We start from the raw sequence: 27,020 nt of genomic DNA, 5'->3' as shown, positions 1-27,020 counted from the left end.
TTTTGGAGATTACAGCTTGTGTTGCTCCTACGTCCAACAGATGGCACTGTTTAAAAAAAAAAACATGTTTTTTACTGTCACAGATAAGGCATGTATATAGTAGATATATAAAAAGACACGCCTATTCGAATGCAATGTTGTGTAAAAATTTCAAAGCAATCGGTAAAGAGGTTTCGAGGATCTCCCTCACATGAAAAACATAGTTTTTTTCAGAAAAAGCATGTTTTTTTTACCGTCACAGACGTGACATCTATATAGTATGTAAATAAAAACCTGGCGAGATGCGAATGGAACATTGTGTGAAAATTTTAAAGCAATCGGTGAAGAACTTTTGGAGATTAGCGATTTTGAACAAACGAACATTTCCATTTTTATTTATATTGACTAGCTGTACCCTGCCACAGCTACCTTCCCCTGTTCCCCAGTCCTCCCCTCCATTCCCCCCAAACCCCGTCCCCTCGTCCTCCCAACAATTTCCCACTCCTCCATGGCCTCGTCCTCCCCACCATTCTTCCCTCCCCCATCCCCTAGTCCTCCCAACCATGCCTTCATCCTCTCCACAATCTCCCACTCCCCCGTCCCCTCGTCCTCCCTTCCATTTCCCCGTCCCCTGTCCCCTTGCCCTCCCCACCATTCTCCACTCCCCCATCCCCTCTTCCCCCATCATCCCCAACTCTCCCATCCCCTTGTCCTCCCATCCATATCCCACTCCCTCGTCCAATGCATTTCCAAATGATCTGATGTTCCCATCAGAAAATTCGGAACATCAAATCATATGATGTTTTCATCGCTGAAAAATAAGAATAACAGTTAAGAAATTTAAATGAAAAACAATGAAAAAATAAAAAAAATAAAAAAATAAACAATACCCACAAAATGAACGGCAAGGTAAACAACACAACTCAATTCCAAGTCAATATCACCAAAAATAATTATGTAAAAATAAAAATATGTCGAAATCTATGAATATTCTATTTTTCAATATAACTGGAAACATTGAAATGGAATCATAACATATATAACGTAGCGTGTCTTGCTCTTAATTGCAACAGATGGCGCCGTTTTTCAAACAAACATGTTTTTACCTGTCACAGGTGTGGCATCTATATAGTACGTATATAACAACATATGCATATTTGAATAGAACGTTGTGTCAAAATTTCAAAGCTATAGGTGAAGAATTTTCGGAGATCACAGCTTGTGTTGCTCTTACGTCCAACAGATGGCGCTGTTTAAAAAAAAACATGATGTTACCTAACACAGGTGTGGCATCTATATATTAAGTATATACAAACACGCTCCTATTCGTGTGCAACGTTGTGTCAAAATTTTCAAAGCAATCGGTAAAGGGGTTTCGAAGATTTCCCTCGCATGAAAAACACAGTTTAAAAAACAAAAACATGTTTTTTCTCGTCACAAACGTGATATCTATATATTATATATATAAAAACCTGCTCGGATGCGAATGGAACGTTGTGTGAAAATTTCAAAGCAATCGGCGAAGAACTTTCGGAGATTAGCGATTTTGAACAAACGAACATTTCCATCTTTATTTATATAGATAACAGAAGTCCCAGGACAGAGTCTTGTGGCACTCTATTTACAACATTTTCCCACTCTGACTTAACCCTATTTATATTACCTCTTTGTTTCCTTTGGTATAGCCATGCCCTAATACAACTTAATATAGCCCCCCAATACCATGAGCCTCTGTCTTCTTAATCAGTCTTTCATGTGGCACTGTATCAAAAGCTTTGCTAAAGTCAAGGTACACAACATCACAATCCTTACCACTATCAACTGCCTCAACTATGCTGGAGTAAAATGATAGCAAATTCGTTAAACATGAACGGTCATTTGTAATACCATGTTGTGAATCTTTTATTAATTGATGTTTTTCAAGATGAATACGAATGGTCTTTGCAATTATTGATTCAAGTATCTTTCCCACAATAGACGTTCAGCTAATTGGCCGATAGTTTGACGCAAGTGTGCTATCTTCTTTCTTGAAAATTGGCACCACATTAGCAACCTTTCACGACTCTGGCACTCTGCCTGACTCTAATAATTTATTAAATATGGTAGGCAATGGCTCGCAAAGCTCCTCTTTGCATTCTTTAAGCACCCTGGCAAACACTTCGTCCAGCCCTGGGGATTTGTTTGGCTTGAGTTTCACTATTTGTTTAATTACATCATTCCTGGTAACTGCTAAACTAGTCAACCTGTCCTCGTCCCCACCCACATAGACTTGTTCGGCTGAAAGCATAGTGTTAAGTTCCTCTTTAGTAAATACAGAGATAAAATATTTATTACAAATACTACTCATCTCTCCGTCGTTATCAGTTATCTGATCTGTCCCAGTTTTTAATGGACCTATCCTTTCCCTAAATTTTGTTCGATATAATTGAAAAAAAACTTTAAGATTTGTCTTTGCTTGCCGTGCTATGCGAACTTCATAGTCTCTTTTTCCTCTCCTTATCCCTTTTTTAAGATTTCTAACCAGTTGGACGAATTCTTGTTCTAAACTGACTTCACCATTCTTTATCCATTTGTACCAAGCTCTCTTTCTACCTATAAGGGTCTTCAGACACTTTGCTATCCATTTTGGGTCCTTAGCATTCGATCTATTCAGTTTGTATGGTACATTACGTTCCTATACTTTGCTTAGAATATTTTAAAATAAGTTATATTTTGAATCCACATCGAAATCCCTTTTACGTCACCCATCGTTGGGTTCACGTCTGACTCTTAGACCGCGTTCCCCCTCCCATGCCCAAGACTTTCCAATGTATTTGACCCCCAAAATTTCTTAGGCTATTAAAGTCAACTTTTCGAAAATCTGGCACTAAATTCTTAACAGAATTTTCTCCTATAGATCTATTCCATTCTATGCTAAATCTGATTTCTTTGTGATCACTGTTCCCTAGCTCACTCCCTATTTCGATATCATTAATTTGTGTTTCCCTGTTAGTTAACACTTAATCTAAAATATTATTTTCCCGTGTTGGTTCCTTAATGTATTGCGTAAGAAAACAATCGTCACTTAATTCTAGAAAATCATCTGCTTCATTATTCCCTGTTCTGTTCAACCCATTAATCCTCTAAAATTAAAGTCACTCATGACACAAATACTGTTAGATCTAGATGCTTTAGATATTTTATCCCATAGATGCTTTGCTTCCATCCTGTCTAAGTTTGGTGGCCTGTATATAACTCCTATTATAAGATTATTTGCTTTTTCGTTTAATTCTAGCTAAATAGTTTCTGTGTGTGGCTCAGTTTTGATTCCTTCTTTAAGTTTACATTTTAGACTTTCCCCTAACAGATATGGCTACTCCTCCTCCTTGTCTAATATATCTACCTGTGTGAAATAGTTTAATTTCATCTCTTTTATATTCACCTAATAGTTCTCTATTTTCTACATTCATCTACGTTTCGGAAAGTGCAATAATATCTATTTTTTTCTGTGCGAACAAAGGCACTTATATAATTAATTTTGTTTCTTAGACTTCTACTGTTAGTGTAATATACCTCTAAGAGTATTGTTATTTTGAGGCCCTTCTCTTTCCCTGATCATTTTACCAGTTTGTTTCTCCCACAAACACATACTTTTATTACCTTCTTTCTCCATATCAATTCCCATACCACTATCTACTAACAGTTTAAACCCAAACCCAAACAAACGCCTCCAACCACTGGTTCCAACAAGTTCGCAACAACAACCCCAGCCTCGATAGATGCACCCCATCCCGAGCATACATTTAATTTCTTCCATAGAAGTGTTCCCAGTTGTCTATGAAAGATATTGCATTTGATTTGCAATATTTGTCCAGTCGGCAATTGACACCAAGTGCCCTCGACAACCATTCATTTCCAACTCCCTTCCTTGGAAGAATGCCACATATGATCGGGATTCCTCCCGTGCTCCTAACTAATTCTATGACTGTCTTAAACCTCTGTATCAGTTCCTCACTCCTAACTCGTCCAACATCATTTCCACCGGCAATGATACAAATAATGGGTTTGTTCCCATTTCCAGCCAATATAGCATTCATGTTGTTAATAATATCGTCAATTCCAGCTCCGGGATAGCAAACCCCTAACCTGTTCCCCCGCTCTCTGGCACAAAAAACTCTGTCCGGATACCTCACTTGAGAATCTCAGAATCTCTAACAACCAAAATTCTCTTAGATACTCCTTTTGCTTTGTGAGCACCTTGAGGGACCTGCGCTCACTTTGTTGTCTTGCTTTTCGAGGGAACTACATTCTCCCCACACCATTCGTCTTCCAGCACGGCGAATGGGTTTGAAGTCCTTATGACATCTGTAGGCGGCTTTGTCAAAATCTTCTTAGGACCCCTGTCCTTTACGACATTCCAAGACGAAGACCTTCTACTGCTGCGCTCCTCATTTGCATCTTCCTGGCTGTGATTCTCTGTCTTAGCTCCTTTATCTGTCGTAACTCCTCCCGCAGAGAATCCACCTCTGCCCTCAGAGCAATAACAATAACAAAGCTCCCTCACTAGCAACAGTTCACTCACTACACCTTCCATTTTCAGTATCAGGACATACTAGAAATTGAAGGGACGACGACGTTTCGGTCCGTCCTGGACCATTCTCAAGTCGATTGATGGTCCAGGACGGACCGAAACGTCGTCGTCCCTTCAATTTCTAGTGTGTGGTCTGGTCAACATACTTCAGCCACGTTATTGTGACTCATCGCCTGCAGTATCAGGACAATTAGAGCTCCAGCTACACACCCTCTCTCTGTGACAAACTGCGCCTGACTGGCTGAGAGGGAGTGGTGGAGGTGTAGCATGATGGAGAGGGAGTGGTGGAGGTGTAGCATGATGGAGAGGGAGTGGTGGAGGTGTAGCATGATGGAGAGGGAGTGGTGGAGGTGTAGCATGATGGAGAGGGAGTGGTGGAGGTGTAGCATGATGGAGAGTGAGTGGTGGTGGTGTAGCATGATGGAGAGGGAGTGGTGGAGGTGTAGCATGCTGGAGAGGGAGTGGTGGAGGTGTAGCATGATGGAGAGTGAGTGGTGGTGGTGTAGCATGATGGAGAGGGAGTGGTGGAGGTGTAGCATGATGGAGAGGGAGTGGTGGAGGTGTAGCGTGCTGGAGAGGGAGTGGTGGAGGTGTAGCATGATGGAGAGGGAGTGGTGGAGGTGTAGCGTGCTGGAGAGGGAGTGGTGGAGGTGTAGCGTGCTGGAGAGGGAGTGGTGGAGGTGTAGCGTGCTGGAGAGGGAGTGGTGGAGGTGTAGCATGCTGGAGAGGGAGTGGTGGTGGTGTAGCATGCTGGAGAGGGAGTGGTGGAGGTGTAGCGTGCTGGAGAGGGAGTGGTGGAGGTGTAGCATGCTGGAGAGGGAGTGGTGGTGGTGTAGCATGCTGGAGAGGGAGTGGTGGAGGTGTAGCGTGCTGGAGAGGGAGTGGTGGAGGTGTAGCATGCTGGAGAGGGAGTGGTGGTGGTGTAGCATGCTGGAGAGGGAGTGGTGGAGGTGTAGCGTGCTGGAGAGGGAGTGGTGGTGGTGTAGCATGCTGGAGAGGGAGTGGTGGAGGTGTAGCGTGCTGGAGAGGGAGTGGTGGAGGTGTAGCATGCTGGAGAGGGAGTGGTGGTGGTGTAGCATGCTGGAGAGGGAGTGGTGGAGGTGTAGCGTGCTGGAGAGGGAGTGGTGGAGGTGTAGCGTGCTGGAGAGGGAGTGGTGGAGGTGTAGCGTGCTGGAGAGGGAGTGGTGGAGGTGTAAGAAAACAGCACAGTTTGTCAACTTTGCGAGCCACTACCATTTTCTAGTACGACAATTTGTGGCCTTAGGTAGACTATACGTCAAAATGCGACGTTCTATTAGGAGTACGGGATGGTTGAAACATCAGGGACATTGTTTCAGTTGTGTACAGTTTTCCGTCCCTAACTCTTCTCATGATCTCTGACTTGTATTTATAAAGGTAACGTGAATAATGAACAATAAATGTGGTATTATCTGTGGTAAGGTTTTCTTTAAACGCAAGTTATTCAACACGTTGAGTTCGTGCTATAGTTCAGTGTGGTGTGAGTGCGCTCACTCACTTGTACTCATGACTTAGATCTTATCATTACCTAGGGATACCAAGTTTGAAAGACAGCTCCGGGTTGTCTGTAAGGGTAATGGATGGCGGCAGTTCCTTACTTCTATATCTTGCTTTAACCCTATAGTCTTCATCTTTATCCCTTCCTTTTACCTATTCCTCCCATTTCCTTCTCATTACCTGTTCATTACAGAGGTGGTGATAGTTGGGGTGGTCTAGGTAGTGTAGTGGTGGTGATGGAGGGGTGGATGGTAGTGGTGGTGGTTGTTGTATTAGGGGGAGGGGGATGGTGGTGGTGGTAATGAGAGTGGTGGTTTGTGGAGGTGGCAATATTGGTGATGGTGGTATTGGTGATAGTGGTGATAGTGGTGATAGTGGTTAGTGGCGGTAGGATCATGGTGGTGTCGAAGTTGTTGATTGAGGTGGCTTCTTGCATCCCACTGGTTGAATACGTACTGGGAACCAGTACGTATTCTGTACTGGTTCCCCCGTACAGAATACGAGTATTTCCTAACATCCCTTCTGCTCACTTGCGTGTTCAGGTTCCACCTGTGTCCTAGGAAGAGGCTATCCTTGTCCACCTTGTCTAGACCCCTCATTATCTTGTATGTTGTGATCATAGTCCTTTTGTTGCTTCTATCCAATAAGATTTAGGGCTATCCTCATAGCTTAGTCCTCGTAACTATCATCACCAATCTTGTTGCAAACCTGTTCGTCTTTTTTAATTTTGGTTATACGCTTCACAAGTTGGGTATCCCAGGAGGGAATCTAACCCAAGTTGCGTTAGAGGGCCTTGAAGAGCTCCGGATTTGGGTGTCTAAACAACGTTCTTATTGTCATATGCTGCCGATGTTATCGTGTTTATGTGTGTCTCCGGCGATAGTGTTGATACCCACTCTCTTATGGTGGCGGCGAAGTTCAAGGCAGCTGTGGTGGGTGATAATGGCAGTGGTCAGCATGGGGGGGGGGGAAGGTGGGGGGGCAGACAGATAGGATCAGATAAAGCAGTACTGAGGCAAAAACGCTGTCAGGCTTCACTGATTATCTCCACTGACCCACTTGTGAGTCTGACGGGATTTCTAACTAAATTTAACTATCCCGCAACCGTTCAAGCTCTTGCAATTTATAAACCAATTCAGGAGGTCGGATTCTGAGATAAAATCACAAGCTGAGATAAATTAATCTCATAACTACCATAAAAATTGGGGTGCATTATGGGTGCATCTGATAAAAGATAATTGTCATGTTATGCTTAGATGGGTTTCCCCACGAGGTCTCTCAGTGTCATTCTGGAACAATTATTTTTGTGGGGAGTTGGGGGCAGGAAGCTGTTCGGTAATTAGGGTGCATTTTGCTCGGTATTGTCATAAGTGTTCACTTTTGACCAGGCCAGTGTTTGTGTGCTCCTTAGTATTTAACAATTACTATTCAAAGATAGTAATTTTGTAACTAGCTCATCAAGATTGTAACTTGCTTAGCTAAATGAATTGTGGGGTTCAGTCCCTGAGCCCATTATGTGCCTCTGTAACCCTTTCCACTACCGCCCACAAGATGGGTATGGGGTGCATAATAAATGAACTAAACTAAAAAGATAGCAGTTAACATATCTTATTCAGGGTTACAAAACCAGCAGTGAGGTGACAGGTAACAAAGCCTTCTTACTAGTTTAAGTCCTTGAAAGCTTCAACAGTATCTTCAGTAACTCTTAACGCTGTTCTGTTTGTGAAATGATTGGAGCATTTCTAATCACCTAATTTTTCCTGTTCACCTAGCAGTAAGTACTCAAGAGTTAGTTAGCATGTTGTGGAGTTACATCCTGGACAGGGTCCGTAATTCGATCTTTGGTGGGGGGGGGGGGGAGGGGGATCCTGCATATAATCCTAGCGTTTAAGAATACACTCTGGCTGCCTGTCCCCAGACACAATGAATCATTATTATTGTTATAAGAATACCCAATACATATATAAAGATTACCAGGCTCTCAATTATCTAAATAATTTATAACATAACAGGAACGTTGTTAGCAATAGTTTCTTGAGCTACACTTCACATAAATTATAAAAGGAATACAGTATGAATTTTGAATTATTGTATTTTGAAATATATTTTATTTAGTTATATTGAATAAGGTTAAATTGACCATTAGTCCTCACCTGTTGGTTTGCATTCTATCAGTGTTAATCATCTCCCGACAAAGAGGACACATAAGCCCTTTTCCCCTTGGGACTTGTGTTTCATCTGTCCCGTGACTTGTTCCGTGACCTTCTTCACGTCCAGAGGGGCCGCAGACGAGGTCAGTGACGCAGGAGACGCAGAAGGTGTGGAGACACTGCGTCATCTTGGGCGTGTGAAGGCCTTCATCATACTCCTCCATGCAGACGGGGCAGTCAAGGCTCTCCTGAAGGGGAGACCAAACTAAACCTGTACTACAGAACCTCCTCCAGCAGGCAGACAGGAGTATTAGGCTACATACTCCGTGAGGTATACCCAGCTTCTAGTATACCCATTATACTCAGTGAGGTATACATGTACTGAGAGTTTACGCAAGCTCTGAGCATTGTTCAGGACTAAATTAAGCATCCCAGTTGGATGGAATGTTTAATTTAGCTTAATTTTAGTATCAGTAAGCTTGTGCGGTGGACTCAATTAAGCCTCCAGAGGCTGATTGGTCAGCTTAAAGTTTTAAACATATTGCCAACAATATACAAATTTAAAGTTTTTCGTTCCGGTTCGTTCGTAAATAATGATATAAGCTTACCGAGTTACCCGATCAATATATTTTACATACGCGAATACATATGAACATACATACTAACAAATAAGCATGCATACGTCAATTCGACAACATAGGCATGTGAATGAAATATACATAGTTTTCGTTCTTTGTTTTAGTAAGAATGACATATACAGTACGCGATTTGTGTTACGAAATATACGTATATAATATATATATATATATATATATATATATATATATATATATATATATATATATATATATATATATATATATATATATATATATATATATATGCGAACAAGCCTGAATGGTCCCCAGGACTATATGCGAATAGTCCTGGGGACCATTCAGGCTTGTTCGCATTTGTGTTCCTCACGTGTGCCCCAAAGAATGAGGTGATTTGGTGAAATGCTATGCCCAAGATTACCATCCGAGTTGCCGTCGGGGAAGTGGCTCAAATAGCCTCGGCTATCACTTCCTTTTGACGGCCGTGATGGTCAAGCGGATTAAGGCGCCCTGTAGTTACCAGTTGCGTTGCTTCTGGGAGTATGGGTTCGAGTCACTTCTGGGGTGTGAGTTTTCATTTTCATATATATATATATATATATATATATATATATATATATATATATATATATATATATATATATATATATATAATATATATGTTAAAGCATACGTGTTTATATATGTATATTCATAATGGCTTAGAATAACTGAACTCCCATTTTAGGACCAGAATTCTCATTTTAGTATTTTTGTTTTTTTTAAATTTTAGGTCCTATTTGCGATTCTCAAAACACCAGGAATACGACCATCACATAACCTTACGAAACGCATATATGAGTATTTTTTTACAAACGTATCTGTTTTAAAAAAAAATAAATATTTACAAACCTAGACATTTACAAACGTGTATTTTTTATGTTCAGTAAACGGAGATTGTAAGCAAGATCCCTGAAATCTCACACTAGGATTCTTGAGCATAATAGGCTCAGGAATCTGTACACCGGTTGACTGACAGTTGAAAGGCTGGACCATAGAGCCGAAACTCAACCCGAGCAAGCACAGGTAGGTGAGTACACTTATCCTTGACTACAGGGCTACCAATTCGCCTCACTACCACATCACGCGAATTTGAAAAATGTCCCGAAATAGAATCGCAGTCCGATATAATTTCTCTAATCAGCACAAAGTGATCATATCCACCAATGGAATCGTGGCAAGTTTGAATTCAACCAATCAGTGCAAAGTGGATCTGATCCACCAATCGGGGAACAAAGAACAAAGATTAGTTTTTCCAGACCAAAGGAAAAATGATCAAGGAACAGAGAAAAGGAAAGGGAGAGAGAGAGAGAGAGAGAGAGAGAGAGAGAGAGAGAGAGAGAGAGAGAGAGAGAGAGAGAGAGAGAGAGAGAGAGAGAGAGAGAGAGAGAGAAAAAAAAAGAGAAAGAGAGAGAGAGAGAGAGAGAGAGAGAGAGAGAGAGAGAGAGAGAGAGAGAGAGACACAGACAGACAGACAGACACACAGAGAAAGAGAGAGAAACAGACAGATAGATATATAGATTAACAGTAGGAACATATCCCTCAGATCATGTCATCTATGTAAGATTAATCGGGAAGTATTTCTCCAGGCAGAGACGAGTCAGCCGGCAAGCTGGGCCCTCGTGGGTGCTGGGCCCTCGGGGGTGCTGGGCCCTCGTGGGTGCTGGGCCCCCGGGGGTGCTGGGCCCCCGTGGGTGCTGGGCCCTCGTGGGTGCTGGCCCCCCGGGGGTGCTAGGCCCCCGTGGGTGCTGGGCCCTCGTGGGTGCTGGGCCCCCGTTGGTGCTGGGCCCTCGTGGGTGCTGGGCACCCGTGGGTGCTGGGCCCTCGTGGGTGCTGGGCCCTCGTGGGTGCTGGGCCCTCGTGGGTGCTGGGCCCCCGTTGGTGCTGGGCCCTCGTGGGTGCTGGGCACCCGTGGCTGCTGGGCCCTCGGGGGTGCTGGGCCCTCGTGGGTGCTGGGCCCTCGTGGGTGCTGGGCCCTCGTGGGTGCTGGGCCCTCGTGGGTGCTTGGCTCTCGTGGGTGCTGGGCTCTCATGGGTGCTGGGCCCTCGTGGGTGCTGGGCTCTCGGGGGTGCTGGGCCCTCGTGGGTGCTGGGCCCTCGTGGGTGCTGGGCTCTCGGGGGTGCTGGGCCCCCGGGGTGCTGGGCCCTCGGGGGTGCTGGGCCCTCGTGGGTGCTGGGCCCTCGTGGGTGCTGGGCCCTCGTGGGTGCTTGGCTCTCGTGGGTGCTGGGCCCCCGTTGGTGCTGGGCCCTCGGGGGTGCTGGGCCCTCGTGGGTGCTGGGCCCCCGTGGGTGCTGGGCACCCGTGGGTGCTGGGCCCTCGTGGGTGCTGGGCCCTCGTGGGTGCTGGGCCCTCGTGGGTGCTTGGCTCTCGTGGGTGCTGGGCTCTCGTGGGTGCTGGGCCCTCGGGGGTGCTGGGCCCTCGTGGGTGCTGGGCCCTTGGAGGTGCTGGGGCCTCGTGGGTGCTGGGCGCTCGTGGGTGCTGGGCCCTCGTGGGTGCTGGGCCCTCGTGGGTGCTGGGCCCTCGTGGGTGCTGGGCCCTCGTGGGTGCTGGGCCCTCGGGAGTGATGGGCCCTCGTGGGTGCTGGGCCCTCGTGGGTGCTGGGCTCTCGGGAGTGATGGGCCCTCGGGAGTCCTGGACCCCCGGGGGGGGCTGGGCCCTTGTGGGTGCTGGGGCCTCTTGGGTGCTGGGCTCTCGGGGGTGCTCGGCCCTCGGGAGTGCTGGGCCCCCGGGGGTGCTGGGCCCTCGGGAGTGCTGGGCCCCCGTGGTGCTGGGCCCTCGGGGGTGCTCGGCCCTAGGGAGTGCTGGGCCCCCGGGGGTGCTGGGCCCTCGGGAGTGCTGGGCCCCCGGGGGTGCTGGGCCCTCGGGAGTGATGGGCCCTCGGGAGTGCTGGACCCCCCGGGGGGGCTGGTACCTCGGAAGTGCTGGGCCCCGGGGCCCAGCACTCCCGAGGGTCTCCCAGAGGGTATAGACTCGTTCCTCTCAATGTTTGCTGACGAAGCAAAAATTATTAAAAGGATTAAGACAGAGGAGGACTGTTTGAGGCTTCAAGAAGACCTGGACAAAATGAAGGAATGGTCCAACAAATGGTTGTTAAAGTTAAACCCAAGCAAATGTAATGAAATGAAGATGGGTGTAGGGAGCAGGAGGCCAGATACAAGGTATCATTTGGGAGATGAAATTCTTCAAGAATCAGAGAGAGAGAGAGAGAGAGAAAGACTTGGGGGTTGATTTCACACCAGACCTGTCCCCTGAAGCCCACATCAACAGGATAACATCAGCGGCATATGCAAGATTGGCTAACATAAGAACGGCCTTTAGAAACTTGTGTAGGGAATCATTCAGAACTTTAAATACTACATATGACAGACCAATCCTGGAATATGGAGCTCCAGCATGGAGTCCATATTAAATCAAGCATAAGACTAAATTGGAAAAGGTTCAAAGGTTTGCCACCAGACTAGTACCCGAACTGAGAGGTATGAACTGCGAGGAGAGACTACGGAAATTAAACCTCACATCGCTGAAAGACAGGAGAGTTGGGGGGGGGGGACATAATCAGCACATACAAGATTCTCAAAGGAATTGATAGGGTAGATAACGACAGGCTATTTAATACAAGAGGCACAAGCACTAGGGGACGCAGGTGGAAATTGAGTGCCCAAATGAGCCACAGAGATATTAGAAAGAATTTTTTTAGTGTCAGAGTGGTTGACAAATGGAATGTATTAGGAAGTGTTGTGGTGGAGGCTGACTCCATACACAATTTCAAGTGTAGATATAATAGAGCCCAATAGACTGAGGAATCTGTTCACCAGTTGATTGACGGTTGAGAGGCGGGACCATAGAGTCAAAGCTCAACCCCCGCAAGCACAACTAGGTGAACACACACATACACAAAACATTCACCAACAAATTATGTTGTTGGTGAATATATCAACTTATTTCAATTTCAATTTTAATAACGTTCCACTGTCCTCTTACCTCATCATCCATGTCCTCTTTATTGCCTCCTCTCTATGTATCGGTCTTCTGTTCTTCAATGTTCTTCTCGTGTTCCTTTGCTCTCTTGTCTGTATGTTATGTTTTACCTTTATTGTATGTTTTTTATTGTTCACATGTTCTATTTTCAATAGTTCCTTATGATCATGTGATTCATATCAGTTTCTGTATTTTGTGTTCATCCCTTCACTTCACTTTATGACGTTTCGAGTACTTCTCGTATTCATCATCAAATCTAAAAGAAAAAACAGAAGGCACAATAAAATAACTACCTTACCTTGAGGTTACCTTGAGGTTACCTTGAGGTTACCTTGAGGTGCTTCTGGGGCTTAGTGTCCCCTAACTAACTAACAAGCAAACAAAGAAATCATACTGAATAAAATTACCTATCAACAGAAAAGAGATCAAACGACACAAGTTATAAAACAAAGCACTTAATCTTACTTAATTAAAAGTGATCGAAACGAATAAAACTTTATAATTGTCATATAGATAATAAAAACTGAATCAAAATTTAATAAAAAAAATTAACTACTAAAACAAGCCACACTATTAAACATACGTGAAGAGATCAAACGGAGTGAATCTTGATAATTAACTCATGGATAATCAAACCTAATATAACTATTGTAATAATGATTGCCACACTTACAAAAATTTTATGTAAAACACTAGCAAAGTAGAAGCAAATGATAAAATACTTACCCAAAACCTTATGAAAACTTAAATATCAAACAAAACTGAATACCAAAAAATGTATTGTATGTCTTAAATAAAAGACTATAATAATTAGCAATATCAACACTTGAAATTAGTAACAAAAAATGAGACAAAACATGGTAAACTAAAATAAATAAAGAATGCTAGTATGAACTATACATCAAAATACAAGGCCTTCTGTACACTATACTGTGTACAATTGAACAGCCGAAAGGTTGCTATTTAACAGAGGCCGCAGCTCCCTGATATATAAGGATTCCAATATTCTCATATCTGACTGGCCATTCATACAAGTGTCTAGAATTTTAAAATCGAATTCCAGCAGAGAATGATTCAACTGGTGACAATGATTTCTAATCTCCGAGATGGCTGGTTTGGACAATGGTAATCTAGTCCTAAATGATACTCCCCGTGCTCAAGTATCCTAATCTTAACGTTCCGAATGGAACTCTGGATGTATCCAGCATTACAGCTGGAACAATTATATATATATACGATACTAGAGCATAGGCACTAGGCATATACGATACTATATACGATACTAGGCACTTCATCTTTATATTTAAAATAAGATCCTATGGTATTTGTATTGACAAAAATAAATGTAAAGTCTTCTTGAGGATAACAGTGCTGTAAAAGTTTCATCAATTGACTTCTTACAGCAAAACTAATAGTACAATACAATGGTAATTTAATATATTTAATATCCCTTTGTGTTGTAGTAATTCTACAAGAAGGGTGGAACTTCTTATTTAAGAAATTCCTTATAAAGGTACTGTATATACCATATGCGAAGGACAACAATTATTTGACTAAAAAAATAACAAGATAATTGATTTTTTGATTAAATTTAGACCATTTCGAACAAAAACCGAAAGCTCTATTCAGTAGAGTATTAATTGCATTTTCTTAAAAATATCAGGAACGAAAGAATTAAAATTTAAACCTAAACCAGTAAAAGTTGGTTTTCTATAAGCATTAGTGTTAAACCCATTAAGGTTATTCACTTTGACATCAAGAAATGACAACCAATTATCCACTTCACACCCTGCAGTGAAACGTATATTACAATGTTATGCATTAAGATACTCTCTAAATTTCTCAGTATGACATTGGTCCTGAAATAACAAAAAAGTGTCATCTATATGTCTCCTGTACAAGACAGGTTTAAAGTTCAAAGGACATTTATCAAGCCAATTTCTCTCATGAAAACTCAAAAAAGCATTAACAAGTGCAGAACCTAAGTAGAACCCATCGCTACTCCATCAATTTGTTTATAATATTTATTATTAAACATAAAAATATTCTTTAATTAACCGCCAATTCTAAGAACCGTCCAAATATTTTACTACAAACTCCTGATACTAAATTAGTGTCAGCGAATAACTGATTTTTATAAATGTCAATAGTTTCCAACAGAGGAATATTAGCGAAGAGTGATTCTACATCAAAACTAGTCATTATAGTTGGGAACTCACAATTCAATGAGGAAAGTTCCTTTACAAAATCCTGAGAATTTCTCACGGTAAATTCATTACACGTTAATGGTTCTAATAATGGAACTAGAAACTTGGTCATTTTGTAATTAAAAGTACCAATCGCTGACAAAACTGAACGATCGGTAGACTTGTTTTATGAACGTTAGGCAACCCATACAACATGCCTGGCTTAGAGCCAGTTGCAAGCATTTTTGTATAATCCAAGAGAACGTCTTTTAGACTTCTTACAACTCTAATCAGTTTTTCTTCACATTTCAAAATATACGAAAAGGGGTCTATATTAACGAACATGAATTTAGAGGGGGTCTTCTAACAATCCTTCAACCTTATTCACATAATCTAACCTATCCAAAACCACTACACCCCTACCTTTATCTGGCCTAGTAATACAAATACTCCTATCATTATTTAAACCGTTAATACAATCTAATTTCCTTTTATCGAAAGGAGGGAATGATGATTTATATTTATCACAATTTATATATTTAGGAACGGAGGGAATGTAAATATATATTTCGGTCATTAAAGACCTCATGTGCTTGTGAAGAACCAGTACTAATAATATTGGTCCAAATATAATTTGTACCAGTCCTTAGGGACTGGTACAAATTATGTTACGGTTATGTAACTTTACGTAACTTTAAACAAATTATATTACGGTTATGTAATACATTACAAGTTTGTAATGTATTACATAACCGTTCTAAACAAAAAAATGGTTTCTTTTAAAATAATGATTTTCTTTTAGACTGTCAATGGGGCCAGACTTCTGGGACACCCTGTATATTCCTGAAAGGTGTGATAGAGAAGTAAGTAAGAAGTAAGAAGCTAAGCTAAGTAAGTAAGAAGCTAAGAAGTAAGATCACAAAATACATGGAATCACAGCATCTCCATAACCCCGGACAACATGGTTTCAGAACAGGGCGCTCTTGCCTGTCGCAGTTGCTGGACCACTATGATATGGCATTAGATGCTATGGAAGACAAACAAAACGCTGATGTAATTTACACAGATTTCGCAAAAGCTTTTGATAAATGTGACCATGGTGTTATTGCACATAAAATGCGTTCAAAAGGAATTACCGGGAAAATAGGCAGATGGATCTACAATTTCCTGACTGACAGAACCCAATGTGTAATAGTCAACAAAATAAAATCCAGCCCATCAACCGTGAAGAGCTCAGTCCCCCAGGGTACTGTGCTTGCTCCAGTACTTTTTCTCATCCTCATATCGGACATAGACCAGAACACAACCTATAGCACTGTATCATCCTTTGCAGATGACACTAGGATTTTCATGAGAGTTGGCAACATAGAGGACACGGCAAACCTCCAATCAGATGTAGATCAGGTCTTTCTATGGGCTACAGAAAATAATATGGTATTCAACGAGGATAAGTTTCAGCTCATGCGCTACGGAAAAATTGAAAATATAAAAACAGAAACCACGTACAAAACGCAGGCAAATCATAACATAGAACGAAAAGGCAATGTAAAGGACCTGGGTGTACTCATGTCGGAAGACCTTACCTTTAAAGAACACAATAAAGTAGCCGTCACAACTGCAAGAAAAATGACAGGTTGGATAACAAGAACTTTTCACACTAGAGATGCTATACCGATGATGATACTTTTCAAAACGCTTGTGCTATCTAGAGTGGAGTACTGCTGCACAATGACAGCCCCTTTCAAAGCTGGAGAAATTGCTGACCTAGAGAGCGTGCAGAGATCCTTTACTGCTAGAATCCACTCAGTAAAACATCTAAATTACTGGGACCGACTAAAGAGCCTAAATCTGTACTCCCTTGAGCGCAGGCGGGAGAGATACATAATAATTTACACGTGGAAAATAATTGAGGGGCTGGTCCCAAACCTGCACACAGAAATAACACCACATGAGACCAGAAGACATGGCAGGATGTGCAGAATACCCCCGTTGAAAAGCAGAGGTGCAACAGGTACTCTGAGAGAGAACTCTATCAACATCAGAGGCCCGAGACTGTTCAACACGCTTCCACTACACATAAGGGGCATAACTGGCAAACCCCTCACAGTGTTCAAGAGAGAACTGGATAAGCACCTCCAAAGGATACCTGATCAACCAGGCTGTGACTCATACGTCAGGCTGCGAGCAGCCGCGTCTAACAGCCTGGTTGATCAGTCCAGCAACCAGGAGGCCTGGTCGACGACCGGGCCGCGGGGACACTAAGCCCCGGAAGCACCTCAAGGTAGGTAGGTAGAGTTGACTGATGTTATAGTTGACTGTGTGTTAGAGTTGACTGGTGTTATGGAGTTCACTGGTGTGTTAGAGTTGACTGGTGTTATGGAGTTCACTGGTGTGTTATATTTGACTGGTGTTATGGAGTTCACTGGTGTGTTATATTTGACTGGTGTTATATTTTATTTTATTTTTATTTATTTATTTATATACAAGAAGGTACATTGGGTTTGTGGTGATACATAGCATGGTATTTACAATATTGAAAAGCCACTAGTACGCACAGCGTTTCGGGCAGAAACGTTCATAGTTCATAAACATAGAGTTCACTGTGTTATATAGTTCACCTGTGTTATATAGCTAACTGGTGTTATATAGTTCACTGGTGTTATATAGTTCACTGTGTAATATAGTTCACTGTGTTATATAGTTGACTGGTGTTATATAGATGTCTGATGTGATATCGGTTACTGGTGTTATATAGTTCAATGTGTTATATAGTCCAGTGTGTTATATAGTTCATTGGTGTTATATTGTTCACAAAGTGTTATATAGTTCACTCTTGTTATATAGTTTACTGCGTTATATAGCTCACTGAATTATATAGTTCACTGAGTTATATAGTTCACTGTGTTATATAGTCCACTGGTCTTATATAGTTCACTGTGTTACATAGTTCCCTGGTGTTATAGTTAACTGTGTTATATAGTTCACTGGTGTTATAGTCAACTGTGTTATATAGTTCACTTGTGTTATATAGTTCACTTTGTTATATAGTTCAATATGTTATATAGGTCACTTGTGTTATATAGTTCACTGTGTTACATAGTTCACTGTGTTATATAGTTCACTTGTGTTATATAGTTCACTGTGTTATATAGTTCACTCTGTTACATAGTTCACTCTGTTATATAGTTCACTTGTGTTATATAGTTCACTGTGTTATATAGTTCACTTGTGTTATATAGTTCACAGTGTTATATAGTTCACAGTGTTATATAGTTCACTGTGTTATATAGTTCACTTGTGTTATATAGTTCACTGTGTTATATAGTTCACTTGTGTTATATAGTTCACTGTGTTATATAGTTCACTGTGTTATATAGTTCACTGTGTTATATAGTTCACAGTGTTATATAGTTCAGTTGTGTTATATAGTTCACTGTGTTATATAGTTCACTGTGTTATATAGTTCACTGTGTTATATAGTTCACTGGTGTTATATAGTTCACTTGTGTTATATAGTTCACTGTGTTATATAGTTCACTTGTGTTATATAGTTCACAGTGTTATATAGTTCACTGTGTTATATAGTTCACTTATGTTATATAGTTCACAGTGTTATATAGTTCACTGTGTTATATAGTTCACAGTGTTATATAGTTCACAGTGTTATATAGTTCACTGTGTTATATAGTTCACTTGTGTTATATAGTTCACTGGTGTTATATAGTTCACTGTGTTATATAGTTCACTGTGTTATATAGTTCACTTGTGTTATATAGTTCACTGTGTTATATAGTTCACTGTTATATAGTTCACTGTGTTATATAGTTCACTTGTGTTATATAGTTCACTGTGTTATATAGTTCACTGTGTTATATAGTTCACTGTGTTATATAGTTCACTGTGTTATATAGTTCACTTGTGTTATATAGTTCACTGTGTTATATAGTTCACTGTGTTATATAGTTCACTGTGTTATATAGTTCACTGTGTTATATAGTTCACTGTGTTATATAGTTCACTGGTGTTATATAGTTCACTTGTGTTATATAGTTCACTGTGTTATATAGTTCACTGTGTTATATAGTTCACTGTGTTATATAGTTCACTGTGTTATATAGTTCACTGTGTTATATAGTTCACTGTGTTATATAGTTCACTGTGTTATATAGTTCACTGTGTTATATAGTTCACAGTGTTATATAGTTCACTGTGTTATATAGTTCACTGTGTTATATAGTTCACTTGTGTTATATAGTTCACTGTGTTACATAGTTCACTGGTGTTATATAGTTCACTGTGTTATGAAGGTCACTGTGTTATATAGTTCACTGTGTTATATAGTTCACTGGTGTTATATAATTCACTGTGTTATGAAGGTCACTGTGTTATATAGTTCACTGTGTTATATAGTTCACTGTGTTATATAGTTCACTGTGTTATATAGTTCACTTGTGTTATGAAGGTCACTGTGTTATATAGTTCACTGTGTTATATAGTTCACTGGTGTTATATAGTTCACAGTGTTATATAGTTCACTGTGTTATATAGTTCACAGTGTTATATAGTTCACTGTGTTATATAGTTCACTTGTGTTATATAGTTCACTGTGTTATATAGTTCACTGGTGTTATATAGTTCACTGTGTTATGAAGGTCACTGTGTTATATAGTTCACTGTGTTATATAGTTCACTGTGTTATATAGTTCACTGTGTTATATAGTTCACTGTGTTATATAGTTCACTTGTGTTATATAGTTCACTGTGTTATATAGTTCACTGGTGTTATATAGTTCACTGTGTTATGAAGGTCACTGTGTTATATAGTTCACTGTGTTATATAGTTCACTGGTGTTATATAGTTCACAGTGTTATATAGTTCACTGTGTTATATAGTTCACAGTGTTATATAGTTCACTGTGTTATATAGTTCACTTGTGTTATATAGTTCACTGTGTTATATAGTTCACTGGTGTTATATAGTTCACTGTGTTATGAAGGTCACTGTGTTATATAGTTCACTGTGTTATATAGTTCACTGGTGTTATATAGTTCACTGTGTTATATAGTTCACAGTGTTATATAGTTCACTGTGTTATATAGTTCACTGTGTTATATAGTTCACTGTGTTATATAGTTCACTGTGTTATGAAGGTCACTGTGTTATATAGTTCACTGTGTTATATAGTTCACTGTGTTATATAGTTCACTGTGTTATGAAGGTCACTGTGTTATATAGTTCACTGTGTTATATAGTTCACTGTGTTATATAGTTCACTTGTGTTATATAGTTCACTGTGTTATATAGTTCACTGTGTTATATAGTTCACTGTGTTATATAGTTCACTGTGTTATATTGTTCACTGTGTTATATAGTTCACTTGTGTTATATAGTTCACTTGTGTTATATTGTTCACTGTGTTATATAGTTCACTGTGTTATATAGTTCACTGTGTTATATAGTTCACTGGTGTTATATTGTTCACTGTGTTATATAGTTCACTGTGTTATATAGTTCACTTGTGTTATATAGTTCACTGGTGTTATATAGTTCACTGTGTTATATAGTTCACTTGTGTTATATTGTTCACTGTGTTATATAGTTCACTGTGTTATATAGTTCACTGTGTTATATAGTTCACTTGTGTTATATAGTTCACTGTGTTATATAGTTCACTTGTGTTACATAGTTCACTGTGTTATATAGTTCACTGTGTTATATAGTTCACTGTGTTATATAGTTCACTGTGTTATATAGTTCACTTGTGTTACATAGTTCACTGTGTTATATAGTTCACTGTGTTATATAGTTCACTGTGTTATATAGTTCACTGTGTTATATAGTTCACTGTGTTATATAGTTCACTGTGTTATATAGTTCACTGTGTTATATAGTTCACTGTGTTATATAGTTCACTTGTGTTATATAGTTCACTCTGTTATGAAAGTCACTGTTTTTATATTGTTCTCTGGTGTTATATGGATCAGTGTTGTTATATATTTCACTGTGATATAGTTCACTGGTGTTACATTGTTCACTGTTCTTATATAGTTCACTGTATTATTTGGTTCTCTATGTTATATAGTTCACTTGTTTTATATAATTCACTGGTGTTATATAGTGTTCATAGGAGTGTTCACAGGTGTGTTCATATGTGTGTGTTCATATGTGTGTTCACAGGTGTGTTCAGAGGAGTGTTCAGCGGAGTATTCAGAGATGTGTTTCAGAGGAGTGTTCACATGTGTGTTTTCAGGTGTGTTCACAGGTACATTCAGTGGTGTGTTCACAGTTGTAGTCAGTGGTGTGTTCGTAAGCGTGTTCATAAGTGTGTTCTTATGCGTGTTCACAGGTGTGTTCATAGGTGTGTTGACAGGTGTAGTCAGAGTTGTGTTCACAGGGGTGTTCTTAGGCGACTTCTCAGGTTTGTTCAAAGGAGTTCAAAGGTTTGTTTAGAGGTTTGTTCACAGTTGTGCTTTCAGGTGTGTTCACAGGTGTTCACGGGGGTGTTAACAGGTGTATTCAGAGGTGTGTTCACCAGTGTGTTCAGAGCTGTGTTCGCAGATGTGTACACAGGTGTGTTTAGAGGCGTGTTCAGAGATGTTTTCACATGTGTATTCACATGTGTGCTCACATGTGCGTGTTCACAGGTGTGTTCAGGTGTGTGGGACCCTACAGGAGGCCAGAGTGTGGTACCAATGGTGATGTAGGAGTATGGAGTCACTATCAGAGGAACAGTGAAGTGCTCCGTCATATCTTATCTCATATCCCCCCCCCACTAGTGATGCTATCTTATCTACCCACACCTGAAGGCCTTCCTTATGCTTCTGTTCACCTTCCACCCTCTTCTTCTCCTGACCCTTTTCTTCCTCTTTCCTTAATATTGCGTCTCTTTTGATCCGACCCTTTTTCCAACAGGTATGTGTTTATTGGTTCTCTGTTTCTCTAAATTTATCTATGTCTTCCTTCCTCTAACACGCAATAACGGTAGTGTTTTTTTTTTTTTTTGAGATATATACAAGAGTTGTTACATTCTTGTACAGCCACTAGTACGCGTAGCGTTTCGGGCAGGTCCCTGGAATACGATCCCCGCCGCGAAGAATCGTTGTTACAACCAAGTACACATTTTACTGTTGCGTTAAACAGAGGCTACAGTTAAGGAATTGCGCCCAGTAAATCCTCCCCGGCCAGGATACGAACCCATGACATAGTGCTCGCGGAACGCCAGGCGAGTGTCTTACCGCTACACCACGCAGACTACTAGGACTACTAGTTAACACACAATAACGGTAGTCGGGTGTTAGCTAACACACAATAACGGTAGTCGGGTGTTAGCTAACACACAATAACGGTAGTCGGGTGTTAGCTAACACACAATAACGGTAGTCGGGTGTTAGTTAACACACAATAACGGTTGTCGGGTGTTAGTTAACACACAATAACGGCAGTCGGGTGTTAGTTAACACACAATAACGGTAGTCGGGTGTTAGCTAACACACAATAACGGTAGTCGGGTGTTAGCTAACACACAATAACGGTAGTCGGGTGTTAGCTAACACACAATAACGGTAGTCGGGTGTTAGCTAACACACAATAACGGTAGTCGGGTGTTAGTTAACACACAATAACGGTAGTCGGGTGTTAGTTAACACACAATAACGGTAGTCGGGTGTTAGCTAACACACAATAACGGTAGTCGGGTGTTAGTTGACACACAATAACGGCAGTCGGGTGTTAGTTAACACACAATAACGGTAGTCGGGTGTTAGCTAACACACAATAACGGTAGTCGGGTGTTAGCTAACACACAATAACGGTAGTCGGGTGTTAGCTAACACACAATAACGGTAGTCGGGTGTTAGCTAACACACAATAACGGTAGTCGGGTGTTAGTTAACACACAATAACGGTAGTCGAGTGTTAGCTAACACACAATAACGGTAGTCGGGTGTTAGCTAACACACAATAACGGTAGTCGGGTGTTAGCTAACACACAATAACGGTAGTCGGGTGTTAGCTAACACACAATAACGGTAGTCGGGTGTTAGCTAACACACAATAACGGTAGTCGGGTGTTAGTTAACACACAATAACGGTAGTCGGGTGTTAGCTAACACACAATAACGGTAGTCGGGTGTTAGTTAACACACAATAACGGTAGTCGGGTGTTAGCTAACACACAATAACGGTAGTCGGGTGTTAGTTAACACACAATAACGGTAGTCGGGTGTTAGCTAACACACAATAACGGTAGTCGGGTGTTAACGTAGTATACAGAAACAGTTAAGTAACGCCGTCAGTGATGTCACCTACACAGTGGAAGTGTAACAAGCAGGGTATTGGTGGGTGTGGTGTTGGCGGGAAGAAAATGGGAAATTGCCCGTAGAGCAGGTAAGCTGGGGGACGGAGGAACGGGACGAGGGTGCAGGAAGCTTGAGCGAGGTACTAACTCCCAGGTACCTAGCAGTAAATAGGTACCTGGGAGTTAGTCAGCTGTCACGGGCTGCTTCCTGGGGGTGGAGGCCTGGTCGAGGACCGGGCCGCGGGGACACTAAAGCCCCGAAATCCTCTCAAGATAACCTCAAGAGAGGTACTGGACACAAGGCGGAGAGGAGTAGCACAGGGAGGAGGCCCAACCTCTGAGGATATGTGAACTTGAGTAAATATCTGTAAGGCTGAGTGGGGCGTTCTTTGCTCAGACACTCAGGGGCTGGTGCTCGCAGGCAGCTGGTAGTCGTTGATGGTACTTCATTCTTGCGTCTTCATTTTTCGTGGGTCTTCATTCTTCATTCGCTGGTCTTCTGGCTTTAGTGCTCTTCTTTCTACTTTCTCCTTAGGGTATTTTCCAGCGAGCTTCGATCCTTGGTCATCTTGTTGTTGTTGGAAGTGATACCTGGTGCTGACACAGTTGTGCTGTGGTTCGAGGTTGTGGGTGAGGTGTCCAGTAGGAAATAATCAGGGGCCAGATTAACGAAGCAGTTACGCAAGTACTTACGAACGTGTATATCATTTCTCAGTCTTTGACGGCTTTGGTTATATTTATTAAACGGTTTACAAGCATGAAAACTTCCCAATCAACTGTTGTATTTATGTATTTATTTATAATAGCATACAACTGTTATTGTAAGCTGTTATAAACAGCTTCCTGGTGCTTCGGAGTTAATTAACTATTTAATAATTGTAAACAAAGCAGCTACAATTTGACAAAAGATGTACAGGTTGGCAAGTGCTTGCGTAACTGCTGCGTGAATCTGGCCCCAGGTCTGTTGTAAACCTTCCGTGAGACATCTTCATCTGACGAATCAATTGAATAATAAACAGAGGCGGTGATCCTTGAAGGTTGAGTAGCAGCAGGTCGATGAGAGGGCTGCGGAGTGGTAGCTGTAACTACACCTGTAGTAGAGGTAGTGAAGACTTCCTCTGGTATGGTGAAAGTCAGGAGGCCGAAGCAGTATAGCGGAGGTTCAGAATCCTCACGAATTCCCGGTAGGTGGGGCGGGCAATCTTATCTGCCACAGTAGATAGAGCGTACACCGTGCTGTGCTGTGTGGTAGGAGCCGCCATCTGCTGTGGCGAAGGCTGTGATTGGCTGGCAGGCTGGTAATTGGAACTGGGCCCCAATTACCCGAAGAGGGTAGACTGGTTCAATAATGAAAGCACTGAGGATGTGCTGTTGACCTCTGGTTCACGGGAAGAGGTGAGGGGGGGATACGGGGTGCCTGCGTGTAATCTGAGCCTCAGGATATATATATAACTGGGGTGTGAAAACTCACACCCCAGAAGTGACTCGAACCCATACTCCCAGAAGCAACGCAACTGGTATGTACAAGACGCCTTAATCCACTTGACCATCACGACCGGACATAATGAGGTGATAGCCGAGGCTATATGAACCACCCCACCGCCGGCACTCGGATAGTTATCTTGGGCATAGCATTTTACCAAATCACCTCATTCTTTGGGGCACACGTGAGGAACACAAATGCGAACAAGCCTGAATGGTCCCCAGGACATATGCAACTGAAAACTCAAACCCCAGAAGTGACTCGAACCCATACTCCCAGAAGCAACGCAACTGGTATGTACAAGACGCCTTAATCCACTTGACCATCACGACCGGACATAATGAGGTGATAGCCGAGGCTATATGAACCACCCCACCGCCGGCACTCGGATAGTTATCTTGGGCATAGCATTTTACCAAATCACCTCATTCTTTGGGGCACACGTGAGGAACACAAATGCGAACAAGCCTGAATGGTCCCCAGGACATATGCAACTGAAAACTCACACCCCAGAAGTGACTCGAACCCATACTCCCAGAAGCAACGCAACTGGTATGTACAAGACGCCTTAATCCACTTGACCATCACGACCGGACATAATTCATTCAGGCTTGTTCGCATTTGTGTTCCTCACGTGTGCCCCAAAGAATGAGGTGATTTGGTAAAATGCTATGCCCAAGATAACTATCCCAGTGCCGGCGGTGGGGTGGTTCATATAGCCTCGGCTATCACCTCATTATGTCCGGTCGTGATGGTCAAGTGGATTAAGGCGTCTTGTACATACCGGTTGCGTTGCTTCTGGGAGTATGGGTTCGAGTCACTTCTGGGGTGTGAGTTTTCAGTTGCATATTGTCCTGGGGACCATTCAGGCTTGTTCGCATATATATATATATATATATATATATATATATATATATATATATATATATATATATATATATATATTATTCTATATATATATATATATTATATATATATATATTATATATAAATATGACCGAAAAAGTAAGATTAATAATTCTAACACGAACTTTCTCAATCTTTCGTACATTTCTTTTCACTGCTGGTGGTAATTCAAAAATCAATTCTCCAAAATTCATTTTTATTTCTAGTCTGACGCGACACTTGAGCGCGTTTCGTAAAACTTATTACATTTTCAAAGACTTTAGTTTACACATACACAACTGAATAGAACTTACACATCTCCGATTTGTTTATATCTACATTTGAGTGAGGTGGATGGGGTGAGGTGGCATTAATAGGGTATTAAATTCATCAACACAAGACAGAACACGAAACAATGGGTATTGAATGGAAGTGATTGTAGAAAGCCTATTGGTCCATATTTCTTGATGCTTCTATATTGGAGCGGAGTCTTGAGGTGGGTAGAATATAGTTGTTGCACAACTATATTCTATATAGTTGTGCAACAACTATATTCTACCCACCTCAAGACTCCGCTCCAATATAGAAGCATCAAGAAATATGGACCAATAGGCTTTCTACAATCACTTCCATTCAATACCCATTGTTTCGTGTTCTGTCTTGTGTTGATGAATTTAATACCCTATTAATGCCACCTCACCCCATCCACCTCACTCAAATGTAGATATAAACAAATCGGAGATGTGTAAGTTCTATTCAGTTGTGTATGTGTTAACTAAAGTCTTTGAAAATGTAATAAGTTTTACGAAACGCGCTCAAGTGTCGCGTCAGACTAGAAATAAAAATGAATTTTGGAGAATTGATTTTTGAATTACCACCAGCAGTGAAAAGAAATGTACGAAAGATTGAGAAAATTCGTGTTAGAATTATTAATCTTACTTTTTCGGTCATATATATATATATATATATATATATATATATATATATATATATATATATATATATATATATATATATATATATATATATATATGTGTGTGTGTGTGTGTGTGTGTATCACGAAAATAAACACGTGATTAAGAATGTGACAATGTCAGACCACGGAGGAAAATGAAACAGGAATTTCCTTAAGTACTTTCGTATATTAAATACATCTTCAGAAGGAATGATTCCTTCTGAAGATGTATTTAATATATATATTAATATATATATATATATATATATATATATATATATATATATATATATATATATATATATATATATATATATATATATATATAATCTTTCCCTGTGTCTTACGAGAGATGAGACCATGGCTGCAGTATTGGTCTGCCCATGT

General features: G+C 41.1%; 1 protein-coding gene across 6 annotated transcripts in view; it reads right to left on the bottom strand.

Annotated features, from left to right (window-relative positions):
- The window catches only part of LOC123758604 (mediator of RNA polymerase II transcription subunit 15), a 55,340-nt gene extending 33,589 nt beyond the window's left edge, over window positions 1–21,751 (bottom strand). Inside the window, exons 1-4 of one of the 6 annotated variants that reach the window (XM_069334336.1) lie at window positions 21,643–21,661; window positions 17,632–17,684; window positions 12,831–13,083; window positions 8,218–8,462 (exon numbers count right to left, since the gene is read on the bottom strand). In XM_069334336.1, the coding sequence (XP_069190437.1) occupies window positions 8,218–8,462; window positions 12,831–12,842 (257 nt within the window). In that variant the 5' untranslated portion in view covers window positions 12,843–13,083; window positions 17,632–17,684; window positions 21,643–21,661. Of the gene's footprint in view, window positions 1–8,217; window positions 8,463–12,830; window positions 13,084–17,568; window positions 17,593–17,631; window positions 17,685–21,642 lie in introns of those variants that run through there. The other 5 variants (XM_045743051.2, XM_045743050.2, XM_045743049.2 and 2 more) reach the window with 5 other exon arrangements.
- Between the last annotated feature and the right edge of the window lie 5,269 nt (window positions 21,752–27,020).

The sequence above is a fragment of the Procambarus clarkii genome, chromosome 31 (genome assembly GCF_040958095.1).
Source record: "Procambarus clarkii isolate CNS0578487 chromosome 31, FALCON_Pclarkii_2.0, whole genome shotgun sequence".
NCBI lineage: Eukaryota > Metazoa > Arthropoda > Malacostraca > Decapoda > Cambaridae > Procambarus > Procambarus clarkii.
This window is presented reverse-complemented; position numbering and strand designations above follow the sequence as displayed.